At 34.5% G+C, this 20,133-nt stretch overlaps 1 protein-coding gene across 1 annotated transcript in view; it reads right to left on the bottom strand.

Annotated features, from left to right (window-relative positions):
• LOC105310048 (leucine-rich repeat-containing protein 9) overlaps positions 1-20,133 on the bottom strand; it is an 82,161-nt gene that overhangs the window by 19,568 nt on the left and 42,460 nt on the right. Inside the window, exons 20-27 of the mRNA XM_023526702.1 lie at positions 19,847-19,972; positions 17,572-17,706; positions 16,385-16,562; positions 14,060-14,280; positions 12,587-12,709; positions 4,252-4,382; positions 2,246-2,354; positions 1,397-1,536 (exon numbers count right to left, since the gene is read on the bottom strand). Coding sequence (XP_023382470.1) covers positions 1,397-1,536; positions 2,246-2,354; positions 4,252-4,382; positions 12,587-12,709; positions 14,060-14,280; positions 16,385-16,562; positions 17,572-17,706; positions 19,847-19,972 — 1,163 coding nt within the window. The remainder of the gene's footprint in view (positions 1-1,396; positions 1,537-2,245; positions 2,355-4,251; positions 4,383-12,586; positions 12,710-14,059; positions 14,281-16,384; positions 16,563-17,571; positions 17,707-19,846; positions 19,973-20,133) is intronic.

Genomic DNA, 20,133 nt, shown 5'->3' on the forward strand with positions numbered 1-20,133 from the left:
GTGACATATCCATACAATGGAATACCCAACATATTGAGGAGTAAAAAGGAATGAACTACTACCACATGCTATAACATGGATGAACCTCAAAAACATTATGCTAAATGTAAGAAGTTAGATGCAAAAGACCATATATTATATGATTCCATTTTTATGAAATATCTAGAAAACACAACTCTATAGAAAGTGGATTAGTGCTTTCCTGGAGCTAGAAATGGGAAAAGGAATTGTAGTAATAGTTGTACAACTCTATGAATTTAATAAAACTTAATACACTTAAATGTGTGAATATAGTATGTAAACTGTACTTCAATAAAGCTGTTAAAAATAAACATGAATAGTCCCCAGTAAAAAGGATGTGTATAAATGAAATGTTCATTGCAAAACAGCCTGAAACTGAAGACAACCCAAATGTTCATCAGGAATAAATGGATAAACAACTTGTCATGCAGTCTATATAATGGACTTCTACTCAGCAATAAAATGAATTACCGACACTTGTAACAACATTGATTCCAGACACAAGACTACTTACTATATGATTCCAATCATATGAAATTCCAGAAAAAAGCAAAATTTATAGTGATAGAAAGCAGATCAGTAATTGTTGCCAGTGACCAAGAAGTGGGGAAGGGGATTGCAAAGAGAGACAGGAAAATTTTTGAAATGGGAATAGTTTGTTCTTTAATTGAGGTAATGGTTGCATGGTGAATACATTTGTCAAAATTCATTAAACTGTACACTTAAATTGCTGAGTTTTATCATATATGCCTAATACTTCAAAAAGGTGGTAAAAACACAAGGAATGCTCTTCATTGGGAAAACTGTAATGAAAGTGTTCTGACTTAGATACACACACACACACACACACACACACACACACACACACTTACATATACTTATGTTCTACCAAAAATGTGTAGGAAGATAGGAGGTATGTCCTCATCTTCTTAATAAAGTATCTTTTCCATTGCTGCTGGGAAATTTACCTAGATTAGGGATTCTTTTGTGGGGCAATTAAGATGTTCTAGAATTAGGTGGTCTTAATGGTGGCATAACTTTGTGGGTATACTAAAATACTCACTGAATTGTACATACAGGGTGAATATTACGGTATGTACATTGTATCTCTTAAAAAAACACCAGGTCATTAAACATACAAGGTTTTTCATTTTCTTTTTTTAAATATAGGTATGAAATGGAGGAATTGAGAAAAGCAATGAAAAAGGAGTATTTTGAGTATCTTTTTATTTGTGAAGTTGATTTTTGGAATGTAACTATTAAATAACTATTAAAGTAAGCTAAATGTATGTTACTGCTATCATTAATGTGACTGCTTTTAAAATTCCCAACCAAAATTATTTATAATTGTAAAAAAAAAAAAAAAGAATAGTACCTATTTATTTTTGAAGTTCCTTGCTGTCCATAGCCACTTGAAGGCACTTTCTGGTAGAGTAGCTGTCTGTTGGTCAAGTGAGTCTGAGGCTTTAGTCTGGGAATGATTGATTCAATATGATTATAGTTGAGGCATAAGACCTAAAGATAGAATACTTTATTAATTAGACATTAAAATATGAATGCTACTGTATATATATATATATACATAGTTTATGTATGTATAAACTATGGTTTGAGATTAGTAACATTTTAAAAACTATTAATATCATTGGACTGTACAACATAATTGAATAATATCAGTGTTAAAAATGACAAATTTTTATACCACAAATTGGATTTGGCTTTAATGTTTTTTATTTATTTTTTTACTATCTGACATGCTGCAAAATTACAACATTTCAAACAAAATAATGGAGACCCTAGAAAGCTGCTCAACTTTCCCAATCTGCACTCCTGACTTCTCTGAGCCTGATTTAAATGAAATAACTCTTTAGTTGGAGAAATTGCTATTTCTCTATGTTGAAAAGGCCTTAGTAGATGACTCAAAGCTATGGGAGAGGAGGCAATGAAGCTGCTTTGAGAATCATAGTGTCCTCCAACTTCATACCATATCCACTCAATATGGAGGCAGCCTTCTTCCCCAACTCCTACTGCAGAGTAAGGTCTACTCTTTATAAGACAATCAAATAAAACTGAGGTCAACCAAAATAGCTTTGGAAATTAATACTTTTTCTTGCTTGGCAAAAAAAATATTAGGAATAATTTCTCTAATTACACAAAAATACATTTTAATCCAAAGTAGATTACAGCTTGCATTGAAAAATATGAAAGAAAATTTGTGACTCACCTTCACATTAGGCAGATAGATTAATCCACTGAACGAGGTAAGATTATTGTTCTGTAGATTCACATTACACACATTTCTAAATTGGTCAACTGGAATCAAATCCACAGTTCTGAATTTGGACAAAGTAAGTACAGTTATAATTTTAATAGGAAAATTATGTAGGTGAATAGCCTCATGTACAATGCCAAAGGCATTTAAAAAACTCTCATCTGACAAATGCTATTAAAAAGAATTGCCTTAATGTAAAATGTATGGATCAAATAATCGGATAAATAGATTTTGTGTGTGTAGGGGGGGCATTATGTAAGAAAATGACATAGAATTTGATTGCTTTAAAAATGTCTAAACAAAAAACTATCATAAAAGAAATTTTAAAAATAAATGCCTCCAATTTCTTTATAAATTCACATGTTCATGAAATCATAGTGAAACCAATATGGTAAATCATAAGATTTTCAGGTTCTAAACTGCAGAGGATATATGTGAAATAGGTTATTTTTGAAATGCCAGGAAGGGGATAGGAATGGGAAAATCAAGTAAGGTCTTTGAAAATGGAGTTTTCTGTGGGATCTGCTGAAACCTTTTATAGCATTCCACCTTGTAAAGGTGTTTTGGTAATTAGACAGAATGCTTGGTTCCTAGTCCATAGCTTTACAACTGCTCCACCTTCCTTTGAGCCATGATAGAAAAGAGCATAAAGCAAAATCACTTTGCCCTTAACTACTTCTTTAAACAAATTCTAAACCCTGAAGTTACAATTATGACATATTTTTATCTATTAATAAGTTCATCAATATATTTTCATTAGTATTTCCTAAGTGCAGCCACTGTGTTTGGAAAGGCTATAGCAAATGTGAAAAGACACTGTCTCTGCCTTCAAGAAGTGGGATCCAGAAAAAATAAAAAAGGAAAATTGCTATAATAGAGATAGGTATAATGGCATTTTAGGGAAAGAAAAACCTATTGGGGAAGTCAGGAATGACTTCACAGGGGAGAAAGATATTAAAATGAGACTTGGAGAATTTATAGGCTTTTGTTAGGCAAATTAGAAAAGAAAGCTCTAGACAGTGAAGCAGGCATAAACAAAGGCAGAAACATAAACGGCATCTTGTGATTGAGATTAAAGAACTAGGATAGTTTAGAATTTCTAGAGTATAGAGCTATGGGGCATTTCAAGAGATAAAAATAGACAGGTAATTAAAGGGTCTTCTGTGCCATATGCAGAGACATTAAATTTTATTATGTAGACAATGGAAAGCCACTGAACAATGTTGAGAAGGGAAGTGATCTGATAAAACTTGCATCTTAGAAGACAGTATGGACAATAGATGGACTTACTTGGAAGGTTATATAAAACAAGAAACCAAATACGTCACCGATAAAGTTTCTAAAATAGTTTACTCCCCAACCTAGGCCAGTGGCAGTGACTACGGAAAGAAGAGAGGAATTATGAGACATACTAAAGATACTCTTTAGAACATGGTGATTAATGTTCTTAGGAGAGTAATAACTCCTAAATTTTTGGCTTGGGCAACAACAAGTAGATGAATATTCAAGTGAGGAGCCTAGGTTTAGGCTAAATTTGGGGGTCATTGTCATAAAAACATGGCTAAATATGTCTGCCTGTGATGAGTGCAGAGTAAGGAAAAGAGAGGAGAGAAAAGGATTTACTTATCAGGACAGTGATGGCATTCATGAGAATAACATTAGAGGAATGATGGCAGTGGAAGCCAGATTGCATTGATTAGAGTAATATGATGTGAGCAGCAAAAGAGAGAAATACAAAGTCTTAGAAAGAGATTGATGACATTTTTAATGTGTGTGATAATAAAGATTCTTAAAGTATTTCAAAGGCGGTAAAGTTAGTATGAGATTTTGAAGTACAGTAGACAGTTTCCTGAATTATTGGTTATATTTGGATAAAATGTATAAATTGTAAACCTTAGAAAAATGATAATAATTACATATTTAATTATAACGTCAAAAAGCGTATAAAATGATTGTACCTGATGGATGATGAAGTCCAGTTTAGCTCTTGCATTTGGATAAAGTTTGAATGTCCTTGTCGTTCTGCAAGCATGTCAGAAGTAAGTCTGCCACCAAACAAATCTTTTGCATACTCAGTCTCTTGTGGTTCCTATATGTGAGGACATTTAGAAAGTGATGGCCTCTCTTATAGATGTCTAATAGCATTAATTCTTTGATTCCAGACCGAAATGGAGTGGACTCATTTATCCCTATTCCTCCTACTAAGTACGACCCAACGCCCTGCACATTATATATAAAATAAACATAAGGAGACTGAAAGGTGTAGAGAAGAAGGCAGACCAGCTAGGGACCTTGGGACCTGAGGAATGACACTGTGGTGCATTCCCTGATGTGTTATTGTGATTTATAATAAGAAATATATGTATTTGGTCTTCATCCAGTGTTCCTGGCCTGGCCATATGATCAGGCAGGAAGGCAATGGAAACCTAGCCTATTAACAGGATGCTCATATGGGGCATGGCCCTATGAGGGGTACATTAAAGTAGGACATGATGCCCATCAGAACTCCCTTCCAGGTTTGGAAAGTGATTGGAATTGACAAGCAGATGTACCCATATGCTTAGTTAATATGGCCACCTGGGTCTGTGAAACTGGGGACATTGGGAGACTACAGCAATGCAGAGATGGGCAGAATCTGGACATATTCCTATTGTACTCTCTGAGGCACAAAATACCAGTACGACTGCCTGCCAGCAAAAGAGTCAGAGACTGCAGATGGCCAAGTGGCAGATTTCCCTAGGGAGAAAGCCCTGAATATAGCTGGCAAGTCAGACTGATGCTGGTAGTGCTGGGGGACTACAAATGGGTCTTGACAGGAATAGATATTGACTCTGACTGGGTTTTGCTTATCCAGTGGTAAAAGCAAATGCTCAGAGTGCTGTAAAAGAACTGGAACAGAAGATACGGCAATAGTTGGGACAACTGACTATTATTTCTTCAGACCAAGGAACACACTTGACAGCCCATAGTGTCCAACAATGGGCAGAAAGATACCCTCCTCAGGTAACAGTTTGACAGAGAATTGGAATTGTCAGTTGAAACACTGGTTGCCTAAAATAGAGATAAAATCAGGAAGGGCTGACTTACGCACTTTCATGAGAATGCCTACACTCAACGTGAACATGAGTAGAGCTAAAGGCATGTCCTCACTGGATAGATTTTTCTGTTTTCCTGGTGGATTTTGGAAACGGGGTGGGAAGGAGGCTGGTATGACCATGTGAGTCTCGCTAAGGGAGGATGATGTTGATAGAACCACTATACTTTTTTCTTCTTTTGCATATTGCCTCAATTTTTTTCTATATGATGCAGTGGTCCTATGACCACAGCTGTAACCTCAAGTGCTAGAAATGGGGATGGTGCCTAAGCAATGAAACCGTGACTGTGTTTTTAAACCGTATTCCTAAGGACCTGATAGGATTTTTCCTTTACCCTACCTGGGAAAATTGGGGTTAATAGTGAAAGTAGCTGTAGTGCCTGGTGGCAAAAGTAGCCCACTAGTTCTGCCCCTATAAAATCTTACCCTATTTGAATGGGAGTGGACAAAGTAGGGGTACTTGCTAGACTAGTATTGGTGTCAGCAATCAAGACCAGCACAATGGCCGAACCTACTGTCCCTTCTACAGGTGGAAAAGTTTGGATATAAATAAAGAGGAGAATTAGTAATTATGGGTAAAAAAATTAATAAATAGGTTATATAATGAAGAAAATTTAATATTACATTAACACCTCAGAAGAGGCTCAGAGCAAGAGGTGATATTGTCTCTTAGCTCAATTATATCAGATACTTGAAAAGGTGTCTGAGATGGCTCCTGCTTTTGAAACCTGAAAAGGTCTCCAGTAAGAAGCCTACAAATCTAAGTGATCTTACCCTGGGAGATATTTTCATATGATTATGACTGAATGGAATTATAGTAATATGCCAAGATCTTTTCAATTTTATAATAATTTTGCTGTAAAGGATCTGTGTCAAAGACCAGGGGGTGGACTGATATTGTGATTTATAATAAGAAATATATAGTAGGTCTTCCTCCACTATTCCTGGCACATAGCTCTTAAACCCTTTTAATTTCCTATATAAAAGCCAGAGGAGCATCTTGTTATAATATTTGGTCTTTTGTCATTGGTTCCTGAAATAGTTCCAGAGCCATAAAGGTGAAAACGTCTTGTTATTCATAACAAGCTCTTTTGAACCACATTTGAGTTTATGTTAACAAGGTGGCTTTTGGGAAGTCCCTAAGGATAGGGGCTGGTTGCCAGGGGAATCAACTATAATTAGAGGGTTGAAATTTTCATCTTGCCCTCTAACCTCCAGGAAAGAGAGAAAGGCTAGAGGTTGAATCAATCATCAGTAGCCAACAAATTAATCAATCATACCTACATAGTGAAGCCTCTGTCAAAATCCAAAAGGAGGGGGTTCAGAGAGCTTCTGGGTTGTTGAACATGTGGAGGTGCTGGGAGAGTGGTGTGCTCAGGGAGAGCATGGAAGCTCTGTGCCCCACTTCCTGTACCTTGCCCCATGCGTCTCTTCTATCTGGCTGTTCCTGAGTTATATCCTTTTATTATAAGCCAGTAATATAGTAAGTAAATGTTTTCCTGAGTTATGTGAACTGCTCTAGCAAATTAATCAAACCTAAGAAGGTGGTCATGGGAACCTCCTATTGATAGCCAGTTAGAAGGACAGGTGACAACTTGTGATAGGCCTCTGGAGTAGGGCAAGGGAAGTATTGTGGGATTGAGCTTTTAGCCTGTAGGACCTGATGCTATCTCCAGGTAGATAATGTCAGAATTAACCTGAATTCTAGGACACCCAGCTAGTTTTGAAGTATTGCTTGATTTGTGGAAAACCAAAGAATTTAGTGTCAGAAGTTTTGTGAGTATGATAGTAGTGTAAGAGTAAAGAAAGCACACAGAAGTGAGTTCTTCCTGTAGACCTGGGTTTTCTTTTTGCCTCACATATACTGAAGTAGGTGTTGGAGAAGCCAGAAACCCAAAAATGCCAATAAAAGAAAATAAAAACAAAAATAGTCAACAAAAGAGCATGCTCTCTCTAGTCAAAAGACTAGAAAAGAGAAAGCCTAACAAGCAGAAAACTTTTAGGCAGTAATGGGTTGACTCTAGCCAAACACCGTGGAATAAATTGTGGCCCTATCTCTACCAGTAAAAGCAGAATGGGAGCATAGACTTCCATCCTTGCCCAGCTGTAACGAGGCACACCTCCACCATCCCCACTGAGTCAGGAGCCTGGACTTTCATCCTGCCTCAGTAGTAATGTACATGCACAGACCAATATTACTAGAGACCATATGGGGAACCTGTTCCACCCGGTAATAATGATGTTTCCGTGGAGTATTAATGAGGCACTTCTGCCTTTCCCAGTCAGGATGAGTCAGTGGAGGTCTATGGGGAATGTGACCTCTCTAGCCTAGCAGTTGAAGCATACACATCAGGTAATTAACAGAGACCAAAGAGGGGAACTTGGGCTTCAATCTCCCATCTGACAAGTAGAAGTGGTGCCCCATCTCCTTACTAGTACAGTGTGATGGGAGGCTTGCTAAAATAGAAATTTAAATAAGATCCACAGTTCCTGACATAATACCCAAAGTATTCAGAATATAATAGAAAAATCTAGCACACCAAGAAACAGAAAACCTTAACTTCAATCTGAAAAGACAATCAACAAACACCAACAATGAAATGAAACAGATATAATTATCTGACAAGGATTTCAGAGCAGCCATCACAAAAATGCTTCAATGAGGAATTGTGAACATGCTTGAAATAAATGAAAATATAGAAACTCTCAGCAAAGAAATAGTGTCAGCAAAGAAATAAAAGATATAAGGAAGAACAAAATGGAAATTTTAGAATTGAAAAATGCTATAACCAAATAAACACAATTGATGGGTTCAATAGCAGAATAATAGAACAGAAGAAAGAATCAGTGAACTTTAATATAGAACAATAGATGTAACCCAACCGGAATAAAACAGAGAAATCAGCTTTAAAAAAATGAGCCTCACATTACCAAGATAGACCACATTCTGAACACGTTGGACCATAACAAAAGATTTAACATTAGTATCACTGTGTTCCTACAGTGAGAGGAGAAATAGAATGGGGCTGAAAAAGTATCGGAAGAAATAATGGCTGAAATTTTCCCAAATTTGGCAAAAGCCATAAATCTGCAGTATTTTGAAGTATTGCTTGATTTGTGGAAAACCAAAGAATTTAGTGTCAGAAGTTTTGTGAGTATGATAGTAGTGTAAGAGTAAAGAAAGCACACAGAAGTGAGTTCTTCCTGTAGACCTGGGTTTTCTTTTTGCCTCACATATACTGAAGTATATGTGAAAAGCTGAGCAAAACCCAAAAGAGCAACCCCCTAAATTTATGCCAAGACAGAATCAATTTTCTGAAAACTAAAGACAGAAAAAATCTTGAAAGCAGCGAGAGAGAAATGAAATCTTATCTATAAGAAGAAAACAATTTGAATTACTGCAGATTTCTCATCAGAAACCATGGAAACCAGAGAACATTGTGGTTCTCATTTGGAGAATGCTGTGCCACATTCTTCTGGTTTCCATGGTTCCTTACCATGGAAAGGAATTTTCAACCCAGAATCCTACATCCAGACAAATATCATTCAGAAATGAAGAGGAAGTTAAGACATTTTCAAATGAAGGAAGCTAAGCAAATTTGGCAACAGCAGATCTATCCTAAAAGCTTAGCTAAAGGAAGTCATTAAAACAGAAAAGAAAAAAAAAAAGGAAGAATCTTAGAATACTAGGAAAGATAAAATAGACTTTCCTTCTTCTTTTGAGTTTTCTAAATTATATTTGATAAATTGAAGTAAAAAGGTATCATATTATCTGATGTGGTTCTCAACATATAGAGAGGAAATATTTAAAACAATTATAAACAGTAGAAGAGAGATAGAGTTAAAAGCAAGTAAAGTTTCTAATACTTCACTCAAACTTGCAAAAATGTCAACACTTGTAGACTTGTATAATCAGTAAAAATAGAAATATATATAAAGAGATATACTAAAAACCAAATAGAATCCTATAAAATGTTCAAGTCACTCCAGGAAGCTTTCTCTTCCTGAAAAAGAAAAAAGATAAATAGAGGAAACAAACAGAAAACAAAAAATAAAATGGCAGATTAAAGAATTAACATGTCAATAATTTACCTTAAATAGAAATGACCTACTTACCATTTAAATGATAGAAATTGGCAGGGAGAAAAGAACATGACCCAATTGTATGCTGTTGACAAGAAACTCATTTCAAATATAATGATATACGCAGGTTGAAAGTAGAGGATGGCAAAAGATATACCACACGAACATTAATTGAAAGAAAGCAAGAGTGGCTATATTAATATCTAATAAAATAGGCTTTGATACCAGAAATTACCAGAGACAGAGAGAAACAGCACATACTGAGAAAAGGGTCAGTCTACCAAGATGACATAACAATCTTAAATGTGTATGCATCAAACAACAGAGCTGCAAACTAAGTGAAGCTATAGTCTCCAATTATTCTATCAAATGTTAATGTAAGTATTGCTGTGAAGGTATTTTGTAAGTCTAATTAAAGCTCCTAATTTGTTGAATTAATAAGGAAATCATCTTGGATAAACTGGGTGGACTTGATTCAAGCTACTAAAAGGCCTTAAAAGCAGAGCTGAGACTTCCCTGAGAGAGGGACTCTACCTACAGACAGTAGCATGGTCTATGACTGTGACTTCCAGCCTGCCCGTAATCTTCTTTTCCTGATGGTCTGCCCATTGGCTTTCAGACTTCATTAGGCAGACCTCACAATTGTTAAGATTCCTCATAACAAATATCCTAATACACACACACACACACACACACACACACACACACACATACAGATCTACTAGTTATGTTTTTCTTGTTGAACCCTGAATGACACAATCTTAAAATAAGTTCAAAAAACACACTAATTCAGCTTCAGGAAGATCATTGTTTTTGCATTTTTCATAATCATAAAAACAACATTTGATTAATGTCCTTCTAAATCAAGGGTTGGCAATCTTTTTCTGTACTTTTCTTGTAAAAATAATGTTTTAAAAAAAGAAGCATGTAGAAAGAGGGTATAAAATGAAAACACAAATACCCAGACTGCTCTTTGGTTCTTCATAGTCTATGTCCTCCTTTGGTTTCCACTCCCACCCCCCAGAAGGCAGTGTGATTATATGTCCGTAGAGCCTTGGAGAGAGTGAGGCTCGACCGTCCAGGCTTTACCATTAAAGTAATGTCACTTGGAATAAGTCATGTAAATTCTCTGGATTTCTTTGTGCTCATTCGTAAAATAAAAGATTTGGACTATGTCATTTCTAAAGTCCATGTCATTTAATCTCGAACACTCTAGAATTATGTTGCTCTTCTATCTCCCTCTGCACCTACTTTTTGTGGCTTCCTCTTTACATTTCCTAAATGAAAGTATTAAAGCCTTACTTAGACTTCTTTACTTTCTCTATTCTCTTTCCTTAGACAATCTTACATATGCTTTTGGTTTTAACTATTAAACTCAAATTACTTCCAAATCTAAATAAATGTAAATTAAATTTCCATATTAAAATTTAGTCCTGTGTTTTCAACTGCCTACTTGACATCTCCAGTCAGATGATCCACTATCAAATAAAACTTAGTGTGTCTAACACTAATCATCTTATTTCTAAAAAATGTGTTTCTTCCTATATTCATATTTTTGTTACAATAGCTCTTATTGGTGTAGACTAGAACATTGTAGATATCTTTGACACTTCCCTTTCCTTGTCGTTCAAATACTATTGGTTATCAGGTTCTGTCAGTTCTCCCTAGTATTTCTCATGCCTTTAAGCTCTCCATTTTAAAGTCATTTCCCCTTGGTTCAGGTTCTCATTACCACACATGTAGACTATTCTAATAGCCTCCTATTGGTTTTTCATCTGTCACTGTAAATACTGCTGTTAAATTTCCTAACACAGAGTTTTGAATATGTTATCCCCCTACTCAAAAATTTTTAATGCCTTCCTATTATGAGTCAATTAAAGTCTAAATTATCCAGTCTAGTCTTCATGTTGCATTATTAATTCTTATATTTATATTCTATCTCATTCCACAAAGAATTTGTGGCAGCTTATGGGAAGCACATATAATTCAATACTAAAATAGAAATAGTAAATAGTGAAGATCAAGACCAAGAATGATATGTTAGAATATATCAAAAAGGGGGATAGGGACAGACAGACCATAAATCCTATTGGGTTTTCTGTTATTGAACCATAAATTTGGCCCTGAGCATTAGGTAGCAAAATGAAAAGGAAAATAGTTAATACTCATTGTCAGTGAGCAGAGCATAACTTTTCCTTAGGAGAAAAAAGTTTTTCCTACATTTACTTCTAAAAGCACTTTCTCATGTGGTCCTTCAAATGAGGACAGAAGAGAGAAAGAGGGAGAGAGGCTAAGATCCTCACAAACATCATTAGAGCAAATACAGTACTAGTTTCCTAAGACGATTTTTAAAATATCCCTCAGTGAAAGACAATACCTAAATAAAACACAGTATACAAGATTCTAAGGAGTTCGTGTTGGGGGAAACTTTCTGATTCTCCATTCTGAGGAAGAACTAGTAATCTCAGAACACCTCAAAGTCCCAAATAATCATGAACTATCTCTCAACTTTCTAGAAGATTTGATGAGTTTTATTGTCTGGCAATAAAACTTTTTATTCTTCATGTTTGTCATGCACTTACCCTGTTACATGGAAATCAGGAGCCCTGTATGAACTTGCTTATTGTAGAATCCAAGTTTCAAAATAATGTTTTTATATTTAGTCCTTTGTTCTGTGATATTTTTCTTTATAGCTTACTAGTAACGTTGACATATTATTTGTTGGTTCAGATACATTTGTCTTAAATATTAACAACTGTATTTTTCCAGGAAATAGGAAGCTATTTATAGGCCCAAGAGGATAGTGGGGCTCCAGAGCAATTTTTTCTATCCTGTCCCATAAACTATGCTCTTTATTTTTTAGGCATTGAATTCACTGGGTGTAAATGTAGGCAGCATCTTCCCTCCTCTTCCACCCCAATTTAGACAATTAAGAATTAGCCGGATGAGAAAATTTTAAAACTCAGGACTAAAATGTGCTTTGGAGGCCTAGATATTAATGAGCATAGTAAGTTTGGCTATCACACTAGAGATAAAGCAATGTTCAAAATGATCATGGCCTATGATATGTGAACATGCAGCATGGACCACATACTATGATTCGTAAAACAACTTACAATTGAGATTCCATCCAATGCTTTCAGTTCTGGGAGATGAAATATTACAAACAACCGGTAGTTTTCTTGATTCCATACAATAATGTTTCCATACAGGTCTAGAATGACCAAGTTACATAAACCCTGGATAATAAAAATACATACATTTCAAGTGACATATATATATCACTCTAGCATTTTTTTCCCCTTAAGAGTTTAACTGTCCTTGAATTTTAATATTTGAATTGTCCGATCATTTAATAGTGTTTTGAGTGCTTTTAAGTCTACTGTTTAGTGTAAGGGTTACCCTTTCAGACCATTAAGTTCTAATTTTTTATAATATTTCAGTGGTCTGTGTTATATGATCAGAATCCTTTTTAGGATGCTGGTACTAAATGTATTATCTATCAGTGGTAAAGACTTGGAGGGAATTTTGCTAAGTTTAAAAACAGTATACTTTGTTTATGGAATAAAGGCCTATTAAATGGTATGTATGTATATATCAGATATAACAAGAATTAAAAATCCTGCCTTCTGATGAGGAGTAGAACCGGAGTGCTTCTGAGAGAGTAACAAAATTCATATGAAGGGAAAATGTGCCTTCTAATCAGACGAGACATTGTGATGAGACTTGTTGTGAAAGAAGGGTCCTGAGTAGATATGGATGGGTGAAGACAAGAGGGAGTAAATCTACTCCACATCATAATGTGAAATGGTTTACTTTGTTGCTGCTATCATTGATTAGGCTGCCTCTGTAGCTTTAGAAGTAGTTATATTGGAGGAGTAGGATGGGGAGAAAGCCGAACTTAAGGAAAGACAGAAAATGGACATATATTTTTCGTAGGAGATAACATCCTAAAAATATGGCATGAGCAAAAGGAAAGAGGCCATGGTGAGAGTTCCAGTGGTAGGAAATGGCCATGAACTTTAGAAACAATGAAGTCACACATTGCATTTGAAGTGAATTCCTATTCTGCACTGTAGTAAACTTCCATGTTTTTCAAACCTTCAGTATAGCCTGTTATACAGTAGCTTTGAATAAGTGGTTTCTTTGGGGAAAGAGAGCAAAGCTAGGCAAAGTTGACCAGAAAAGGTTGGAGCCAGCAGTAAGAACCAGTAAGTGAGAGATAATCAAGAACTGCTCAGAGAATAGGAAATGTTAAGGAATTTTACTCCCCACCCAGTTTTGGGAATCCTCAAAAATAACGAGGAAGGCACTAGTTAGGGAAAATGGAACTTGGGTTATTTTATTTGAGTAATAAAAAGAAATTTACCCTGGGTGGTTACGAACCTGGGGTCATTATGGTTACACATACATATATTTGTACGTATACATAAATTGAACACAAATCCATTTTAATAAACTTTGTTAGTCTTGATTTTTATTTTAGTCTTTACATTTTTCTATATTTTCCAAATCCTGTATAGTGAACATGCATGGTAGAAACAAACAGTAAATATTTTAAAAACAAAAACATTACCCCAGATAGTCACCTTTAAATTGTAGATCTCCTGATTGAGAGCGATATAGTTATTGCTTATGTATAATTCGATTAGAGTAAAAGCTTTTTGTAAACCACTCAATGAAGTGATTTTGTTGTTCTCAAGAGAAAGGGAGTGGAGATGAAGCATGTTATCAAAAGTATGCTTTTCCAAACCAGTGAGAAGATTATTATTTATGCTGAGGTGGGTTAATTTAGTCAGCTTGGAAATGCCTAGAAAAATAAGCAAATTCAAGAAAACATTTAGACTGCGCTAAAAGGTTAATTTAAAAATAACTGGCTGGTTATTTTACTATTTCTCTTTTTCTAAGGCAGGTGGTTTTACAGACTCTGTAATATTAACTATCATTGTTTTTCCTTTTATTTAAGAAGGATACACTGTGTATAAATCCCAGCTAACATATTAAATTCCAATTTTGGATTTCTAAGTAGACTCATTCTTCTTAGATATTAAGGAAAGGTATTATGTAGGAAATACCAAATTTCACTTTTAAATAACTTTCAAGTGATATAATTAAGATTATCACCATCACAGTAACACAAAGCTGTGCACAAAGCTAAAAATAATCACCCACTCCCATTTTTAAAATAAGAGTAAGAAACTAGATAATGTATAACACTCTGGAAAATATTTCTCATTGTGGCATCATTTATATTATAAATAACTATTTTGTTATTTATAATTCTATTTATAATTACTTATAAATTACTTATAAATAGAATTTATTTATAAGTTTATTTATAAATTTATAATTACTTATAAATTTATAATTCTATTTATAATTATAACTATTTAGTTATTTATAATTCTACCTTTGTATGATTAAAAGTACTCTAAGACAGAACTTTAAAAAATGCCCCCTCTCACCACAACCTAACCCCTACGTATATTATATACTATAGGCACTGTATAAGTGTAGATAGGAAGGTACAAGTGAGAGATAACTTTAAAGTTAGAGTGGTTTCAAATGTATCTCTACTAGATTTGGGACCATAGATAATTTATGTAAAATTATGTAACCTCTGAGCCTAATTTTCCTTATCTATAAAATGGACATACTGAAATCTACTTCTAAGGAGTTATTGTAATTAAATGGAATGACATTTGAAAAACATCAGTTACAGCTTTTGGCAAATAATTGGTCCTTAATAAATTTTAGCCATGCTCCTCTTTCATGGGACTATACAATGTTGAAAGTAAATTGATCTAGGGCAAGTTAGGATAAAACCACCAAAGCAAAAATCTTTAAATGGGTATTAAACCCGTCTATGTCTGGGAAAAAGAAGAGAAATATCTGTTAAAGTTTAGTGGGGTACCTATCTTTTCTGAAAAGTGGGTTTAAGGAAAATACAGGTTGGAGGATTCTTCCCTTCACTGGGCTTATGGAAAGGAATAAAAAGGAAATAAGGTTATCAATTGTATACACAAAGCGAAACGAACACCTTTTGTATGAGATTAGAAGACTAGCAATGGTTCTCAACACAAGTGGCTAAGCCACCCCCAGGTTTACTCAACTGAAATCTACAGAGAGGCCTACGAATCTGAATATTCAGTAAGCATCTCAAGTGATTCTTGTGATCAAGCAAGTTTTAGAAACATATTGTTAACAGCCATTAAAATAAAGTATAACAAATGTTATTCATGCTGTTTTAAAAGACATGAATAGTATAAATGCTCTTTTCCAGTTATGATTTCCAATTCTTACCTTCTGTCCTTGCTAAGGGCAACCTGTTACTAAAATGCACATCCAGAAATATTCTATGTTCAGTTAAATATGTATGTTTGTGTTTATGTGCACATACTCAGACATTAGTAAAGCTGCTGAATTGTACTCGTATGCGGATCCATATAAAAGGTTATAGAATATATTTAATTTTCAATCTCTAGCGAATAAAATTTTCATTTTGTTAGTCTTCAAATTTCCAAATATAACCCTAATTCCATATTTTGAATAATGAACTGGGTTCTTTTATCTTTTTCAAAAGAACTTCATTCATCCATTCAGGTTTTTAGCTCTACAGATATTAATTACTGCCTAGTTCGTAATGTGCTAGATTTGGTAATAGATGGTAAACATTGGCACAGAGGAGAGGAAAGGGAAGGTGGAGGAGGTAAAAGTCAGCTACCTGGGCTCATTATATACAGCAGGTGGTCACAGATCCCACTAACAGGTGTTTAAAATACTCTGCTCCAAACCTTCTCGGGACTTCTCTAGAGATGTTCCTCTTCAGAAATTCTATCCTCAATGGTATTCATTTTTTGCTCTTGCCAATTAGATGTTCTTATTTTAAACTTTCAATTTCTCAAACGCCTCACCTTCTATTTTTGAGATGCAGTTTCCATCTAATGTGAGCTCTTCCAAGTTAACACAGGATTCCAAGCCTTCCATTTTTGTGAGATTATTGTTGTTGAATGATGCCCATTTCAAATTTTTCAATTTTTCTAAATTTGTGATTTCAAAGAGATGTTGTCCATCTAAATTTAAGGCAGTTATCTGTAGAATAATCCACATTGTATGTTACTTCTGAATTTCATCAATAAATTCAATGTTATAAGATAAAAAGACTAATGAAATAACTCAAACGAGGTAAGTAACATTAAAGGAATTCCTTCACAATAAAGATATTGAGAAGCTCTTAGTTTGCAAAAATGTAAAATTCAAAAAGATTGTAACTCCGAGAAGGAGTTATCTGGTATATGGGCACTATGCTATACCAGCCAGATTCCCACTGCATTGAAGGACTTTTCCAGCTGCTGAGAGTGCTGTTGGCAGAAAGCCCTCAGCTGTCAGCCCCTTCAGGGACTGCCTTGGCAGCAGCGAGCTGTGTCACGCTGTATCCCATGTTGGCCCACATCTAATGATGGAGGGATATTTAGGCCTGGTCATCTCAGCCCAACTTGGGAAAAATTTAAAGGGCCATTCTAATTCTAGAACTTCCTGTGGGGTCAGCCAAGGCTGTCACTGGGCCTGCATCTGTACATCTTTCGTAATAAAAATAACGCCTCTAACATCTTCCATTTTCAAGGTTCAGCTTCTCTTAACTAAGTTTCTATCTTTGGCAAGAGGTATGTGGGTGCTTTATGCAGCAAGAAGCTGCTAGTGCTCCATAATCTTTTCCCTTACCCTTGGCCAAATTCTGACTAGTTCCTCTATTCTCTTACCTGGATTCTTGATCCCTTTTACCTTGTTACTCAAACTTTGGCTTGATCTCTGGCTCTGAGCTTCAAAGTTTGCTTGCTTCTTTTGATATATTATCAAAATCTACCCTATGATTTTGTAGTGTATCTTTATCCCAAATCTCCAATTCTGTGTTACCACCATCAAGGCCTAGCCCCTGTGATATAACTATATACAACTGGACCTCCCTATTTAGTTTTAATTTGGCTCTTCCAGTTGCTGGCCCCTTATTCTTCTGTGCCTTCTTTAGGATATACAGACCAAAGCTGACTAAAAATCAACTGAAATTAAATTTTATATTAGGTTTATTAGAATTAGTCTTTACCTTCAAGTACCAGTTTCCATTCGTAAGTGGATGTGGTCCTAACTTCGAAATCTGTGTCAGAATTTTGGCAGAAGGCCAGATACTAAGTATCCGTGGTCTCTCCTCTTTAGTGCTAGAATGTTGTAAGAGGGATAACTAACAACATAAAAACACATGATGAATAAAGGAAATAGCATGTAGAAGTTCATTTATATATAGTTAAAAGTATTGTTTCCTACATGAGTGACCCAATTACCCAATGAGTAATTTTAAAATGTGACATTTGCTTTTCCTTAAAATGTTTTCAATATCTAGGTAAACTTTAAATTATGTATCTCACTCTTTTTTGTTTTAGCAGATATTTAACCATTATAAAATAATATTAAAATTATGAAAAGATTACTATAATACAAACACCCATATAATCCAGCCATGAAACCAGATTAAGAGCTAGAATATTCCTATATTCTACCCTAGAAGTTTCCTGTGTACCCAATCCTAATCGCTCATCTCAGGTGAAACAATCTCAAATTTTGTATCTACCATTTGTTTGCTTTCTTTATTAACCTGTTTGTGTCCATAAACAATATATCATTTAGTCTGCACATATTTGAATTTTATATAAATTGAATAATATGTATGTACTCTTCTATAACTTGCTTATTTGCTCAACGTTGTATTAATGAGATTCATCTACACTGTTGTATGTAGCTGTAGATCATTCAAATGTCATTGCTATATAATATTTCCTTATCAATTCTCCCATTAATGAACATTGGGGCTGACTTCAGTTTTTTGCTATTTTAAATACTGCTGTCATGAATATTACTGTGCTCCTGGTGCATACATGCTAGAGTTTCCTTAGAGTATATACAGCTTGCGGTGTTGTAGGCTATGTTTATATTCAGCTTTACTACATAACGCTAAATTGTTTTCCAAAGAGGTCGTACCAATTGTAACGATTACATCAGATCTTTCTAAAACTCGATATTGCCAGGCTTATTTTTTTTGCCAATTGGTGGCTGTAAATTGGTAGATAATTTCAGTTTTACTGTTCATTTTCTTGAATACTAACGTGGTGGGGCATCTTTTCCTAAGTTATTTGGCTATCTTGATTTCCTCTCCAATAAAGTGTTTTTTAAAATCTTTTGCCCATTTTTCTGTTTGATTGGTTATCTTTTTCCTGATATATTCTAGATATATAAAGAATATCTTTTGTCAGTTAGATGTGTTGCAAATTTCTTTTCCTAGTATGTAGCTTATCTTTTCATTTTCTTCATGGTGTGCCCTTTGAGGAACAGATACATTAATTTTAACATAGATAAATCTAATCTTTTATAATTTATGCACTTTGTTTCTTGTATAATAAATTCTTCCCTCATTCAGGGTCATAATGATAATCTCTGGTATTTTCTTCAAAAACACATTAGGTTTTCCTCTTACAGTGAAGTTTTTAATGCACATGTCCCAGTGCCTTTAACCGACTGGCCTCCCTGATCTGTAAAGACAGCTCTGTTGTTTATCAAGTTTCCATGTATGTGTGGGTCAAACTGGGTCTTTATATTCTGTTCTGTTGGTCTATTTGTCTAAATCTGGGCCAATTCCACAATGTCATATAGGATTTTAGTAAGTTTTGATTTCTGGTAGGGTAAATCCCCAACTCTTCTTCAGGAGTTAATTATATTTTTATAACAAAAAAGTTTCTTTCCTTAATTTTGAAAAGATCCAAAATTAAACATTACATTGTTTAAAGAATTAAAATTTAAAGACCCTACAAAAAGTAAACAGCTACATAACTAGAGTAAATATATTTAGGATGCTTAAGCTGCTTTGGCCAAACTATAGCATTATTAATCTGGAGAATATAGTTATTTTTTTTCTCTCAAGTTAATAGGTTTTGTTTTTGTCGGCTAAACACAAATAATGTCAATACTAGGTAGATAATTTACTAAATGTTTTCGCAAGGCCTCTAAGCTTACCTTATCTACAGAAAGTTGTTTATTTTCATGTAAGCTCTACAAAGAACTCTGGTGAATTCAGGTCGACTAGGAAAAAAACAGTTACCCTAGCGATATTTTTGGGGTAGTGTGCAGGGACGAGAACCCATACAACCAGGTGGTATTTAAATGGGATACATTTAAACAACAAAAAAATTCAAGTGATATAACTGTTATATATTAATTGATTTTTTAAATTAACATGCTAAGAACATACAAAATCTTAACAAAATAAGAGTATGGGAAATATTATTTGTATATTCTAAATAGCACAAGAATATTAAATAGTAAAATCCAACCTGAGTAATCTTTGTTCCAGTAATAAATTTCATAGCTGCTGTTGTTTCTTCTTCAGAAATTTGGAGTCCATCTAAATGAGTAAGAGTCTTTAATCTGCCAATAACACTGAGCCTTAATGTGGCTGGCTTGAGAAAAATAACAAAAGTTAATTTTTACAAAATATTACATACGTTATGGCATGAAAAAGAGTGCTTCTTTATTCCTTCTCATATAATTCAAAATTATATGAGAAGGAATAAATTTTTATATACATAATATAATAATAGGGCATCTCCTATTATTATAT

Source organism: Pteropus vampyrus, unplaced genomic scaffold (assembly GCF_000151845.1).
Source record: "Pteropus vampyrus isolate Shadow unplaced genomic scaffold, Pvam_2.0 Scaffold15, whole genome shotgun sequence".
Taxonomy (NCBI): Eukaryota; Metazoa; Chordata; class Mammalia; order Chiroptera; family Pteropodidae; genus Pteropus; species Pteropus vampyrus.